This window comes from Poecilia formosa, unplaced genomic scaffold (assembly GCF_000485575.1).
Source record: "Poecilia formosa unplaced genomic scaffold, Poecilia_formosa-5.1.2 Scaffold558, whole genome shotgun sequence".
NCBI lineage: Eukaryota > Metazoa > Chordata > Actinopteri > Cyprinodontiformes > Poeciliidae > Poecilia > Poecilia formosa.
In genome coordinates this window covers 115,690-131,178 of record NW_006800497.1, presented here as the reverse complement: position 1 = coordinate 131,178, position 15,489 = coordinate 115,690, and the positions used below count along the sequence as shown (strand labels likewise).

Below are 15,489 nucleotides of genomic sequence, written 5' to 3'. Positions count from 1 at the left end.
GAAACCAGGGTTAGGCAGGGGATCAGTCTGAGGTTTGAATTAAGACCGCTGCTTTTTGTATTTCTGTTTTTTATAACTTTTCTTGTAGTGATCCGGACAGGTAATGTCCTGCTATGCAAAGTCGGGGGGCCAGACACATTCTGGAGGAAGACGGGTGTAAAGATAATATCTGGACCCCGGTCTCAGACCTCAGAAACGCAGAGCGCTGGATCCTCTGGGAAGTCAGAGGCAGGTGGCTTAGATGAAGTGAGGTCTGCTATGTTAGCGCTAAGGAGAGTTGTGCCGAGGCGAACCTGTTCATTCATTCCATCCGTAAATTTGAGAAACTCTGGTCTGGAGGACATCTCTTCAAAGGTGTCCAGGGAGGAGCAGAAAGGGAAGGGGTAAGGAGGAGGAGGAAGGGAGGAAGAGGGAGGGAGGGGGGAGAGATGAGTGAGAGAGGAATGAGGAGGAGAACCAGTCATTCTGTCCCCAGTCGATGTTTTATAAGTTTGTTTTGGGACACTTTGCTTCTGATACATGGAAGCAAAGTGTATCAGACATCCTTGAGCCTGTTCTTCTGAAGCGATGGTCACATTGTTGTTCTTGTTGATAAAATGAAAAATGTTTGCAGCGAGTAGCTTTATTCCATGTTTGTTAAGATTGCATCCGCCTCTTCCAAAGAGGTGAAAGCGATGCCAGTAGATCCAGAGGTTGTCGTTGAAGGTCACTGAGCTGGCAGAGCAGGTTTTAATCAGCCATTTGTTTATCATGCCCAGCCTGGAGTGTTTTTCGTCTCCCCATTGAGGTGATGGAATTGGACCACTGAGAAATAACTTCGTTTTTAATTTTCCCATAGTGTCCAGAAGAATATTAAAGTCCTTTTTCAGGATTTCCGATTTTTGCTTTGCCAGATCGTTGGCTCCAACATGCACAACTAAAGCCTCCATGTTTGGCTGATCAGCGGTTAGAGAGAGCACTTTGCGAGTCAAATCAGATACAGTGTCACCAAGAAAAGAAATCACTCATTTTCTTGGGATTGCAAACATGACTGATTCCATTTACTGTCTCATCTCCAACAATAAGCACTCTTGGCATACCTTTCGTTTTCCTGGTGGTCACTTTTTCCTTCAGAGCTTTGTGGGGTGGATGTGATGGTTTAGCCTCATTGTTGATGTTTGAAGGTGGGTTTTCACTCAGAGGCTCAGGCTGGAGTGCAGAAAATCTGTTTTTCAGTGGGATTCCCACGGAGTCGGAATGTTTTGAGGCTTGGGCTGGTCGCTTTGTCCTTGGGAGCGGGGTCGGTGGGGCCGTTTTGGTTCCAGCTGCTTGTTTGCTATTCTTTGGCGGAGCAGGTGTTGAAGTTGAAGGTGGGTTTCGGTTCAGAGCCGGCCACACTGTTTCGTCCAGGTGAGGGGTTCTCCCCGTTAGTCGTCTCATGGGATCTGCAGTGTGAAGCTTTTGTTTCAGCTTGGCGCCCTGAGCGATCCAGGGTGAGCTGCTTGGTGCGGGGTGTACGACCTCTCCGCTGATTTGAGGAAGAGTTGTTTTATATCCACAGGTAGCGTTGATCTCAAAGTTCACCTCCAGCCTTTGAATCTTCGTTTCTAAAAACTGAAGTCGTTGTAGAATACTGCTGATGTCCTTGGGGCCGGAGGGGGACATTTTGCCCTAGTTCAACTTGGAGGTGAAGAAAAGTAAGGTAAAAAATAAAAGTGAGAAAATCTCCCAGTCCTTAGGTTTGAAGTAATCCAGTTATGATGTTGATAATGTAAATATAACTATAAAAGTTGTGACTTTAAAAATAATTCACAGGCAAAGTTATCAGTAAGGACGAGAGAGAGCAGGATGAGCTGTTCCTCCTTCAGCTGCCAGACATGGCCTTTGCCCTCACATACCAGCCTCTGGGTTGTGGATCATCTGAAGCCTCCTATACTGTTAAGCTTTCCTTTAACACAAGACAAATCGACTAATTACAGGATTCAACACATCTTGATGAGATGCCTGCATTAACAGAAAATGAGCTGATCATTCAGTGCGGAAATTGCAATAAAATTAGTCCTTTAATACACATTTTCCAAAAAGTTATTTCCAAAGAACTGACATGAGTCTTTAATGAAATACATTTCCACACATTGCACCCTAATAGACCTGACGTCTTAAAGGTTTGTAGCTTTAATACTACAATTTATTTAAAGCTTGACAAATGGCCAATGCTGTAGTTTGGGTCAGAACAGTTGAAAACATCCAGCCTAATGTCTGCCTCTCATGAACCAGAATGGCTACACTCCTCTGCATATTGTGGCTAAGAAGAACCAGATGGACATTGCCACAGTGCTGCTGCAATATGGCGCAGAGACCAACATTCTGACCAACCAGGGGGTCACACCGCTCCATCTGGCTTCCCAGGAGGGTCACACACACATGACATCTCTGTTAATCAGCAAAGGAGCCCAGATCAATGTCTCCACCAAGGTAATGTTGACCTGATATAAGGCAAAGTTAGCCATTTGTATTGTGTCACTTCTGTATGTTACTTCTCTGTTTGCTCAAGCAGAGTGGCCTAACCGCACTCCATCTGGCAGCCCAAGAAGACAGAGTATCGGTTGCTGAGATTCTCTCCAAGAACGGTGCCAACTTGGACCACCAGACTAAAGTATGAGAAAGGAGTTCCTGTTTCATTTCTCCTCTTTTGTCAATTAGGCACTAGTGCCCCACTTCAGATTTCATGTCTCTGATACAGACTGAAGTCATTTAAGATAAGTATTGACTGTTACTGATCATAGTCCAGTACCTTTTGGTTACTGATCTTCATTCGGTTATTTTTACCCCCATAAGATTAATCAAATCATACAGATTAATAGATATGGTCATGCAGAACATAGCTGTAAAGTGTGATCTCTAGGGCTTCCCTTCTGCTGCCTCTCCTGGTGTTTTTTGTTGTTGTTGTTTTTTATCACCAATGGCTTCTATGGTTTGAGACAAGAACAGGAATGATCAAAACAGCCAAAACAGTTTATTTTTTTATTTATTTGTACACTCAACAAATCTGAGATTATTTAACTTCAACAACATTCCTGTCTCTTTTGGACAATTGTTCATGAATTCACCAGAACAATATCTAAAAAAATGGTATATCATTGTACTTGTTTTATGTCTGTGGATATTGTGTTCACTGTTGTCATTGATATGCAGCTGCTGGTTGTCAGTCAAATGTGCTGGTTTTCCTTCTGATGTATCTGACTGTGCTGACAGTTAAGTCCGACATCCGGTATGGACTTTGTTCTCAGGCTTTTTCCCATATGTTTGTCCCAAGAGTTAGGGAAGACCTGGGAAAGAAAGCAGTTAAATATGCTGCCCAAATGATTGGAATAATTTTCAGAAAGATTTTAAATTGACAGAGAAAGTGACACTCAGTGAACTAAAGATTAAAGACCACGAAGAAGAGAGTTTAGCTGGCTTTTTTTTGTGATAATTTTGTTTTCCATTAGCTGTTTTTATTATTTTATGCTTTGATACTTTTAAGAGTAAAACATATTGATTTTTCTGATTTAATGTAAAAGTTAATATTTGTAAACAGTGCTGCTATCTCGCCAACTCTTTAAAAAGAGATTTGAGATCTCAATGAAGTTTTTCATGGTTGAATGAAGGTTAGAACCGTAGAATACAGAATGTGGCAATTGTGGTTTGCCACAAATAGGAATGCAGCGATTACAATTTTCTGTCCGATCACCATCTTTAGAAAGCCTCATCTGAGAATTCCAATTTTGGTTGATCAACTTTTTTGTCTGAAAAGTTGCTAACAAAGTTGCTTAGTTGGCAACAGTGGTGTGGATGTAGTTAACTGAACTCTTGCAGACATCACCTGGTGGATGGGTGGTCAGTCTGCTCTCTCTCACTGCAGAAAAAAAAGGGACAGTGGCTAATTTTTAGAGATCAGTGCATAAGATTGGTTCTTCATGTTAGTATCTCTCTCCTAAAATGAAGGAATAAGGGCCGATTTATCAGTGCAGTCAAAGTCAAATGTGTTCTAAGGACTTTTAGATTCTGACAACAACTCGTGATATTATTTAATAACAACAATCAGACTAGTTTTTACATTATTTGAATGTCACTGAGTTTACAGCCTTTACATGCACTTTTTGTGGCCCCACTGATTTCTGGTGTCCCCCTGGACATTAAGTGTTGTTCAAAATTTGGTAATCTATTAAAATTAAGATAGTGAGGTTTGGACTTTTGAATTGTCCATATCAGCATCCAAAATGTGTTTTAATCCTTACACTCATGTTTCCATGATTCCTGATTGGAGAAATAAGATGTTTTTATTTTTTCCATAGCTGGGCTACACCCCACTAATTGTAGCGTGTCACTATGGTAATGTCAAGATGGTGAACTTCCTTCTTCAAAACGGGGCCAGTGTTAACGCCAAGACAAAGGTACTGATGCAACTGAAGTTATTGCAGAGCATTCAGCGTCAGTCGTTTCTCAATCATCATTCAATTTCCCTTCCCAGAGTGGATACACTCCGCTTCATCAAGCTGCCCAGCAAGGAAACACACACATCATCAATGTTTTGCTTCAGTATGGGGCCAAGCCCAACGCCATTACTGTGGTTTGTATATACTCACTGAAAGCAGATGCAAACTTGAATGCAAATACAGGCATCTGGAGTCTACTTCCTGTCCCCAGAATGGAAACACTGCGCTGGGTATAGCTCGGAGGCTGGGCTATATCTCTGTGGTGGACACATTGCGAGTCGTCACTGAGGAGACCATCACCACCACTACGGTATGGCACAAACACTGCAGAAATCTCTGAGTGAATTTACACTTAAACAAACATGATGTTAAAAGGAAGAAAAATGATACAGGGTTCTCAAAGTCTTTAAAGCTGTTGAAGAATGGGACACCGTGGTGGCGCACAACGCACACATTGAGGTCTTAGTCCTCAACGCGGCTGTCACATGTTCAAGTCCTGGCCCTAACCCTAACCCATAAAAAAGACTTGCAGCTTCATTTGCTATGTAATACTAATGCATGAAAATCCTTTCCAAATTTTAATTTGTTAAAAAGAAAAACCAACAACATGAAAACCATATGTCATTTTCCGTCCACTTCACAGTTATTCTCTACTTTGTGCCGATCTGTCACCTTCATCCCAAGACATACACTGAAGTCTGTGGTTGTAATATGACCAAAAGTGGAGAACTTCTTAGGTGTGAAGATTTTATTCTGTAAGGTCAAAATATTTTAGATTCTGTTTCAGCTTCAGCATCTTTATTTCATCAGTTTTTATTCCAATTACCAAAAGTTGGATTGAGGGAAGTTTAGGGTCTACTCCAGACTCTGTGGACTTGTATCAGTGTAATTAATATAAGTTCATTTATGCTGTAGCAGTATACTGAGATGGGATTGATTTTGTTCAAATTTAAGCAGTTTTATCTAATAAACCATGAGGCTTATGGGTGTTATGTGTCAACAACAATAAATGTTTCCCCTCTGTGGGCAGACGGTGACAGAGAAACACAAGCTGAATGTGCCTGAAACCATGACTGAAGTACTGGATGTATCAGATGAAGAAGGTAAGTCCCCAGGCACTTTGCTATCTGTTGCTATAGAAACTGGGGTGACAACTTTTAAAACAAATTCAGTCCCAAATCCAGTAGAATAATTACACTAAAATCAAGATTACTGATTTTATGGTGCTACTTTTAATATTTTACAGTATTTTTCTAAAAGAATTAGTAAAAGTTTAATTGTAAGAATGAAAGTATTGCAAGGTATGCACAATAATTTCCCCTCTGTTTCGTAAAGAATTTTTCTGTTTATGTATGACAGTATATGTTACTTTTTGTTATTCGGCATATTGATTACAGGCTATTGCAAGTATGTCACTTAATGACATAGTAAGTTACATAGTGTCATTAGGTGACATAGTACTATGTCACCTAATGAGGCACTGACAGACGTTGGAAGTGAGGGACGGAAGTATTGAACCGAATGACTGTTTATTCATGTTTTCTACTTATCACTGTGTCATAAACAGAGTTTCTCTTACATCTTACAAAACTTGAAGGAAACACACAGGGAGCCAGGAAACAGACAGAGACCTACCTAGTGGCATAGGGTTAATGGAAGAAACTAGTGAGGAATGTGTGAAAGAGAATAGGTTAAATACTGGGAGCTTGATTGCTAGAACAATGGAGCAGTCCTAAGTAGAAACCAGGTGCAGCTGTGAGGAGACGGTAGCAGGCAGGCTGAGGGAGAGAGAGAGAGATGGCATAGAAGGGCAAGGAAAACAAACTGGGGAGCAGGCAGAACATAATTCTAAAAGGAATGAATATAAAGAATATTAATAAAGGTGATCTAACATAAATAGCTAAGAAAAGTTTAATGTGAAGTATGAAAGAAGCAAAGGCTGATCTAAATCAAAACATGAAAAGAGAGAACAAGAAATAACTTGTTCTCTCTTGCAGTCTGTGTTTTGCAGCCAAACACAGAAACAGAAACAGTGCAAGAGCCAGACACTGTCTGCTTATAGTACTTCATTTGTTGGGAAAAAAAAATCAACCAAATCTTCAATCAGGTCTTTACTTTCAACTTTTTTTGGATTAGTTTTTAAGTTTTAAAACTTAATGAAATAAATTCCTTTGAAGCTTCCTAAATATTTCTCAACACAAGCCATGATTTTTGTGTGTTGTTACACCCCAATGCATATCATTATACAATTAAGGGTTCTGTATGATTTGCATGATATTTTCTCATCACTGTTCACTGATGTTCCACTAACTGAACATTAAAATTATTTAGTTTTATTTTTTCATTGCAGCAAATATCCAACCATAAATTTGCTCACAAATCACAAACCAGCAGAAGAAAGCAATCTCTATTTCCTGTTTACATCAATATAACATTTGATCAACTGCTGTATTTATTCTAACTGCAGATTTTAGATTTCTTTAGAGTGTTTTTGACATGTTATACCTTCTGATACTTTTGCCTTTCAGGAAGCTGGCATACTATGGGCAGGGGAACATCTGGGTCTTATTTCAGTATGTTTCTTTTTTGTTCCGTTGGCCTGATGTGCTTTCAGGCAGACCTGGACCTGTAGTCTGATTCCTCTCTATTGCAGCAGCTTCCCTCTTAGGCCTTACCTGCTTAAACAAAAGAAAAAGAAAAAAAACCCCAAAAAAAACAATGAGCAGCAGCTGCGTTTCCATTACCAACCTATGCAAATTTTCTTTTTTTTTCTGTTAATATAGAAAAAAACATAATTATGGTGTTTCCATTAAATAAGAAATTAAAATCATGTGTGAATAAGCTTTTCACATAAGTCCATAAAATTCTTGGCAGCGATCAATAAGATATATTCGATCATGAGATATATTCATAATTCAGCCATGGTGCTAGCGCTCATCATCTATCAGCCATCAGAGGAGACGTCGGCATCTTAGTCAGTCTTTGAGTGACAAGCCCCGCCTACTAGGGGATGTTTACGTGTGCAGCGTTTTGGGGAAACGCTGCATATGTTTCCCCAAACATATGCAGCGTTATTTTAGAGAAGAGCTATGGATTCAACATGTTCAAATGACACGCAACTTTTTATGAGCTGTGTGATGCTGTGAGAGCTCTAATGGAGCCAGCTGGACATTGTCTGAAAAAACAAAAACAAACTGTCATCCTCCTACCACTTCCTGTTGTCTTCTTTGTCATTTTCCCCAGTGGTAATGTAGAGCTGTTGATCACATGACTTGTGTGTGATGTGAAAAGAGGGTTTCCATTGCAGTTTTGTGAAATACATCCACTTGTATGTGGCTGGAAAATCACCTTATCTTAGCACAAAAACTCCTTATTAAAGAACGGGAGTTTTTCAATTTGAGCAATTTTATGGTTAATGGAAATGCAGCTAGTGATTTTGAGATTCTAACCATGCTTTATTTAGTTATGTGGAAGTCAAAATCACTAGTATTCAGACACATTTCTAGAAACTTTGTGTTAATTAAGGTCTGGTCAAATCAGTTCAAGTTTCATTAATTGTACTATTTTAAACAAGCACAAACGTCAAGGTTCTCTACAAAACAAACAGCTCTGATTCCTACCCACAGTTATTACATTAAAAACACCTACGTACCCAAGGTCACTCTAAATGTGTATTACAGTATTATTTTCTATTAATATTTTATCTCAGCATCATCCTAAAACAATAATGACTATTTTATGTCTATTGTAAAGGGGTTAAGAGGTCTCCACCAGAGAACCTGAGAAAGACCAAATCACTTTGTCTACAGATCCAAACTTATTTAGTCCAATTGCTTGATGTCTGTCCAGTTGGTTTATCAATTCCATCAATACAGTAAGAGTAATACCAGTTAGTTAACATCCAGTGTAAGCCCTCATCATAAAAAGAACAAATTCTAGATACTAGATATTAATTATAGATAATTCTTCAACATTCAAACACTAGCCCTTTTTAATTACTTTAAGCCTGAATGTCAAGAAATGAATATTTATGAATAAGAAAATTCTCACAGTCTTTAGTTTCTATACTAAATGGTGGCCCTTAAGCTTTTGATGCTTGTCACTTATTATTGTTTGCTGTAAACCGCAGCCCCATTTTAGGCTAGTGAAACTTTTCCCTGAAGTCTTTAACTTAGTGATGATGCCTGAATCCTTATCTTGTGGACCTTGCAGTGTAGTAGTAGAGCTTTGCGTCAGTGTTGCAGATGACACAAGGTGCATGAGCTGCTGCGATTTGTTTGGTGTAAGACAGCCAATATAGTTGATTAGGGAAGGAATTCAGTAAATTCTAACAGTCCTACTGTATTTTCATAAGATGAAGTTAAATATTGAGATTACTGAGTTTAAATGGGTTAGAGTCCCAGTTGATGGTGTTTCACCTAAAGTCCTAAAGGGTTAGAAAAGGGGTGCTAGTTTTAATATTTTTAAATTTTTATTTTATTCATTTATTTTATTTTATTTTTTGATTGTTTATTTAATGTTACATGACTCTGTGTTTTTGTTTTTAATGACACTTTGAAATGCCTTGCTGCTGAAATGTGCTATACAAATTAAATTTGATTGATTGATTGATTGATTGATTGAAATGATATACTCATCACAAAAGTCAAACTGAACTCATTTCATCTTTTAATTATCAATGTATATAATCGTTATTTAACCAGATAAGTTGCAAACAGTTTCTCATTTTCAACAATGACCTGTTCAGGAAAAATTGAAACATCATGCAACATCATATAATTTTTGACCCGCAGATGTTTACTCCTCCTAAAAGCAGTTTTGATTTAAAATGACTCTCTTTTTTTTTTTTTTTCTGAAGGTGATGACACAATGACAGGTGACGGCGGAGAGTATCTGAGGCCTGAAGACCTCAAGGAACTGGGAGACGATTCCCTGCCAGGACAATACCTGGATGGGATGAACTACCTCCGTTTCAGCCTAGAGGGGGCGCGCACTGAGAGGTACCAAATGCTTCACCACACAACCTCACTGATCTACAGCTAGAACAACATACCTCAGACAAAAACTATTATACAGTGAAGTGAAAATCCATTGGTGAAATACAGAAATCTGTGCTCAGAGGTTCATACACGTTTTACCGTTGTCCCTTATGTAGTACCCTGCTAGAGAACATGTGTTCTTCACACATTGCTTTGCCTTTCTAACACTATTTAATCCCCTTAAGTCTGTGGATCTGCACCTTCTTTAAATATGTTTTTATGTTACATATATTATGTACATATATTATGTATTGTGTCAGTGTACAGTATATGCATGCAGTGCTGTGCAAAAGTGCCAAAGCACCTCAGATTGTTTGTTACTACCAAAGAGCCAGACTTTGTTCTAATCATCCAGAATGTCTTGAAGCAGCTGATTATCTGATATTTGATAGGTACAACATTCTACTCTGATTATCTGTTTTTTAACTTTCTTCATGCAGATCCTATTATGTTAAGTACGTGGTGTGTCTTCACACAAGTGAGAAAACTGAACAAGTTGATAAAGAAATGGGAAACAAATCCTGACCCATTCACCTTCATTAAGATAATCCTTCCTGAACCTTTTCTCTTTGAGAAAAAAGTGGTTTTGAGTTATTTAATGTTTTTTCTGCATTATTTTTCCTTTGTTGTGGTGCACTACACTCAATGAATAATACCTACATCTCCATAACTTTATTAAGTTAACAGAATTGTTCTTCCACGTCAATGCAGCTATGGATGACATGTAAAAGAATAGCCTTTTTGCTCTCCAGCGTTGTGTGTGTGCATGAAATTTCCACATGTAGACAATAATATTGAAAGGAGTCAGTTAAAGTGGTCATGCATCTGATCTGATGCCTAACTGCCTGCTATTTAGACACAACAGTGTTGAATGAGATATTGTAAGTCTCATGGCTAAAAAAATACATCCTCTAAATCAGGGGTGCCCAAAGTCGGTCCTCGAGGGCCGACATCCTGCATGTTTTAGTTCTCTCCCTGGTGGTAGTAACAACCTTTTCAGCATGTCAATTGTTCTTCTTAGGCCTTCTAATGATCCAGGTTTAACACACCTGGATCCTTTGAGCCAGGTGTGTTAAACCAGGGAGAGAACTAAAACATGCAGGATGCCAGCCCTCGAGGACTGACTTTGGGCACCCCTGCTCTAAATAAATCATTCACATGGTCGGGTTAGGGTTTCTATTTGACCATAAGCCAATACACAAAAATACAAGTTGGGGTTTTCATTCTCAGCTATTTTCACCACAAAGTTGTACTTAATTTTTGCCCATTTTGGTTAAAATGGAAAAGGAGAACAAAACCAGACAATGCCCAGAAGTTAGGTCAGCTGATTAAACTTCACTAAAATATAAACATATGAGTGATGGCTGAAGAATTTTGTACAGAGCTTTATGAAAAACTCCATTCTTCCTGAGCTTGAGAGAACTAACACTCTATCCTTTTGTGTCTCTCTCCTCTTCATGTATCCCTTCTCACTCATCCATAGTGGAGTCCAATGGTATGTTCTGACTCAGGCCTGATGCATTAGCATAGGGTCTCTCTAACATCAGTATTTCGAACATAGGAACATCCAGTCCTACACTCTGTCTGGTCTTGCTGAGACCTTTCATCGAATGACATTTGTTTCTAAATGTGATATTCATTTAATTTAGGAGCTCAGGTCAGAAATAACTAACTCTCAGCTGCACAAACTGATCTAGTCAGTTATTGGACACTGATGGCTGTTTGTGTTGGAAATGATTAGTGTTAAATGTTGGGTTAGTTACCAATTCTGTTCAGCTAAATTAATTTCCCTGTTCTTGACCTTCACTGGTTTGATGGTTTATTCTGATATTTTGTGCTCCAGTTCAGACAGGTCCTTCACACCCACCCATCATAGCTACTATTCTCCAAGACATGATGGTATGATGGACGAGATGCTCACCTGTCACAAGGTACTCCCACTGGTTAAAAGTATTTCAGACAAAACCTTGCTGCTTTTCATAAAACAAACTAATCAGGACAAAGAAAAGTTTGCTAAAGGTTAGACTTTGACTGTGACAGCCAGGAGTCCATGTCCTGTGTCTGTCACACCAACTCCAACGTAACTGTCTCAAAATTAACAGCTACCAAAGAGCCAATTATGGTGCAGCACATTCTGGCTAAATGTCTTGAATTTGGTGTTGCCCAAAGGACATTGTTCTACAAGTCTTGTGGTTCAGGTCCAACTCTGACAAACACAAGTCTTAGTGAAGGAATGTGCCATGGGTGGCTCATGAGAAATTTTCCAAATGTTCTGAGTAATTTTTAATTATACTTATTTGATTCTAGGTTTCATCACTTGCAAGGGAGAATGAGAGGGATTCCTACAGACTGAGTTGGGGAACAGAGAACCTGGATAATATTGCTTTGTCCTCCAGTCCTCTTCATTCAGGGTAGGCGAAGTTCCAGTGTTGGACAATATTGTTAACAATGACACAAACATTCCATGTTAAATACAAGTGTGTAGGCCAAAGCTTAAATATGCAGAGTTTTCTACAAAGCTTAAGTCGGAAGTTGGTTTCCAATTCTAGCTTCCAATTCGGGAAATGGCTAAAGGGCGATTCCATCTAGTTTTTCACTACCTTCCGCATCTTTAATCGACTCTAGTTTAAAAACTACAACACCTATACTCTTCAAACCTGGACTTGATTATTCTGCTCTAATAGCAGAATATTTAAAACCATGTTTGTGATTTGTGAAACCTTTTTCTGATTTGTGACACTTCAAAAAAGGGCGATTTCACCACTTTTGTTTTTAAACTTGGACACATGAGGACTGCTCTAATTCCAAATCTACAACACCTAGACTCTTCAAACCTGGACTGGATTATTAGAATACCACCACAATGTCCGGTTGGTTCGCCATTATCATTTTGTATGTCTGGATCTGGAAGTCCCACAGGATCTTAGCTTGGTCATTCTCCACCACCTTTGGGGGTGTTCCCCACTTTGATCTCTGGTCTTCCAGTCCATATTCTGCACAGATGTTCCTGTACACTATGCCCGCCACTTGGTTATGTCGTTCCATGTACGCTTTCCCTGCCAGCATCTTGCACCCTGCTGTTATGTGCTGGACTGTCTCAGAGGCCTCCTTGCACAACCTGCACCTTGGGTCTTGTCTGATGTGGTAGATCTGAGCCTCTATGAGGCTTTGTCGTCTATGTATTTATGTATCTTGGATGTTTCATCCTGGACAGTGGCTCTCACACTCACTAGTCCTCTGCCTCCTTCCTTACGGCTTGTGTACAGTCTCAGGGTGCTGGATTTGGGGTGGAACCCTCCATGCATGATGAGTAGCTTCCGAGTCGGTATCCGTAGCCAGTCTTGTTGATGATTTGGCTAAGGGGGTTCAGGCCTATGCAGAACAGCAGTGGGGACAGAGCATCTCCTTGGTATATGCCACATTTGATGGACACTTGTGCAAGTGGTTTGCAGTTGGCTTCAAGGGTGGTTTTCCACAGCCCCATCGAGTTTCCAATGAAGGCTCTTAGAGTCCTGTTGATGTTCAGTGATCCAAGTGTGTGGCATTGAGTCATAGGCTTTCTTGTAATCAATCCAAGCCGTGCACAGGTTGGTGTGTCGGGTTGTGACAGCTGACCCTACTGTCACACCGACCTGAAGGGTAATCATTTTTTGTTTTATCCTTTACATTAATTTAGACATTAATTAGTGAATAGTTTAGATTTTTATTAATTATTTTCATTAGTCTGACTTTTTTGGTTGACTGTTTGGAGTGCACACATTTAGTTAACCTTATTTGTCAGTTCTTTATATTTTTGTTGAAAGCAACAAATTAATTTATTTGTTTTGAGTTCCCAGTTTCCTTTGGAGCTGCTCCTGGAGGGTCACAGAAAAGCTCCGGCTAATTGATGTCCTTATATGACTGGCAAACCTCCTCAGCGGGCCGTTCCATTTGTTTGCCAGGGAATGGGGAAATTTGGTTTTCTTTAATATAATTTGACCATTTCTTTAATGCTTTTTCTATTTGGTAGTTTCAGTCTAATGTTTGTTTAATTTAAAGATTTGGTATTGTATTTGTTTAAGTTTTTGCATGTTTAAATTATCCCTTGTGTGTCAGCAGTGGTCTGATCAGCCACTATTTAAGTTCCCCTCATGTCTTGTTTGTTAGGTCAGTTTTGTGCTTGAGTTTTTTGTGTTAACACCTGAGTTGTAGTTTGTTATGTTGACCTCAGTTTTTGGGCCCAATTCTTCATTGTTTGATTATTTTTGAACTTTTTTGTAATAAATTAAGATTATTTTTGAATTCCATTCAGCGTCTCTCTGGCTGGTTACTGTGAGAACCCTCACACGGGTCTACAAGGAGTTGGTGTTTGGCTCCTCTGCTATTTATGCCGATGCCCTTCTGTGCCTTGCTCATGTATTTATCCATGTGCCCACTTATATTAGCCGCTACGATGTCTGATATGAGCTTCCATATGGTATAGAGAGACAGGTTATTGGTCAGTAGTTGGATGGGACTGAACCCTTTGATGGATTCTTCTGGATCAGGATTGTGCACCCTTCAGTTAACCATTCAGGGTGAGTCCCATTTTATAGCAGCTGGACTGAGCTGCCAGTTGCTCATAGAGGGCAGTGAGTTTCTTCAGCCAGTAGGCATGAATCATGTCAGGTCCTGGTGCTGTCCAGTTTTTCATACCTGAGACTCTTTCTTGGACATCTGCCACAGTGATGGTTACCGGGGCTTGTTCAGGGAGGTTGCTGTGGTCCTCTCGTAGAGAGGTTAGCCACTGTGCATTGTTGTTGTTGTTTTCCAGTATTGTTCAGTCTCCAGCCTTGGTGGGTCTGTTCTGTTGTTATTACCCTGCCATTGAGAGTAAACTTTAGCTGGTTGGGTGCTTTGATTGTTCGTTCATTACTGTGGCTACATACGCAATCTCTGGACAGGGAGTTGTACTTAACTCCCCTCTGACCTGGCATCCTGGCTTCTCCCTCTTGCCGTAGCATCTGCGTTGTACCTCGTCAATCTCAAGTTGTGATAGCAGTTGCCGTTTGCGGATGTTGGAACACTGAGCTACTAGTTGTTTGGCTGTTAGTGTTTACTGGGGATGTCATTACCATTCCTTCCACATTCTTTGCATGTAGCCCCTCTGCCTAGGGTTACTTTAGTAGTAGAATTCCAACAGATGCTACTACTGACCATGTTTTCACCTCTTGCTCATATATATATATATATATATATCTACATATCAGTGACGTGCGGTCAGGGGAGGCAGGTGAGGCAGAGCCTCACCTATCGTCATGGAAAAATAATATATAATAATAAAATCATTTATATTGCTATTTTCACCCTGTGGTTTGTACTATAAAGTATCTATTTTTTACTTAGCTTAACCAATTCTGATTAGTTTTTTCTTCAAAATCGCTGGATTTTCGCATTTTCCCATTCAAATGCTCAGAAGCGAAGCAGGTGAGGCAGCAGCAAGCTGAGCCTCACCTGGGATTGCGCAACCTCTCGCTAACTGCACCGGCTGCCACTTCACTGAGTTAATGTGGCTATGGATGACATGTAAAAGATTAGTCGTTTTGCCGTCCAGCGTTGTATGCATGCGCGAAATTTCTGTAGGTTCAATAACATGCATGGTGTCTAAGTCATAAGTCAGTGCCTCACCAGCAATGAACCTCACCGCACGTCACTGATATACACACACACACACACACACACACACACACACACACACACACACATTTAAAGTGGTAAAATCAACCTTTCTTGAAGTTTCACAAATGATATAAAAGTTTCACAAATCACAGACATGGTTCTAAATATTCACTATTAACAGAGGAAAGCCGTTGTGGTGGATGTAGCAATACCAAGTGACAACATCAGGAAAAAGGAGCACGAGAAACTGGAGAAATACCAGGGCCTCAGAGAGGAACTGGAAAAGACCTGGAAGGTGAAGACCACAGTGGTGCCTGTGGTCATCGGGGCCCTCGGGGCAGTCACCCCCAAACTGG

At 39.9% G+C, this 15,489-nt stretch overlaps 1 protein-coding gene across 15 annotated transcripts in view; it reads left to right on the top strand.

Annotated features, from left to right (window-relative positions):
* The window catches only part of LOC103129595 (ankyrin-2-like), a 200,855-nt gene that overhangs the window by 128,980 nt on the left and 56,386 nt on the right, over positions 1–15,489 (top strand). For 9 of the 15 annotated variants that reach the window (XM_016665234.1, XM_016665238.1, XM_016665236.1 and 6 more), the window contains 10 exons: positions 2,257–2,454; positions 2,537–2,635; positions 4,317–4,415; positions 4,493–4,591; positions 4,669–4,767; positions 5,488–5,560; positions 9,316–9,457; positions 10,980–10,991; positions 11,340–11,427; positions 11,804–11,907. In XM_016665234.1, coding sequence (XP_016520720.1) covers positions 2,257–2,454; positions 2,537–2,635; positions 4,317–4,415; positions 4,493–4,591; positions 4,669–4,767; positions 5,488–5,560; positions 9,316–9,457; positions 10,980–10,991; positions 11,340–11,427; positions 11,804–11,907 — 1,013 coding nt within the window. The remainder of the gene's footprint in view (positions 1–2,256; positions 2,455–2,536; positions 2,636–4,316; positions 4,416–4,492; positions 4,592–4,668; positions 4,768–5,487; positions 5,561–9,315; positions 9,458–10,979; positions 10,992–11,339; positions 11,428–11,803; positions 11,908–15,489) is intronic. The other 6 variants (XM_016665240.1, XM_016665237.1, XM_016665233.1 and 3 more) reach the window with 1 other exon arrangement.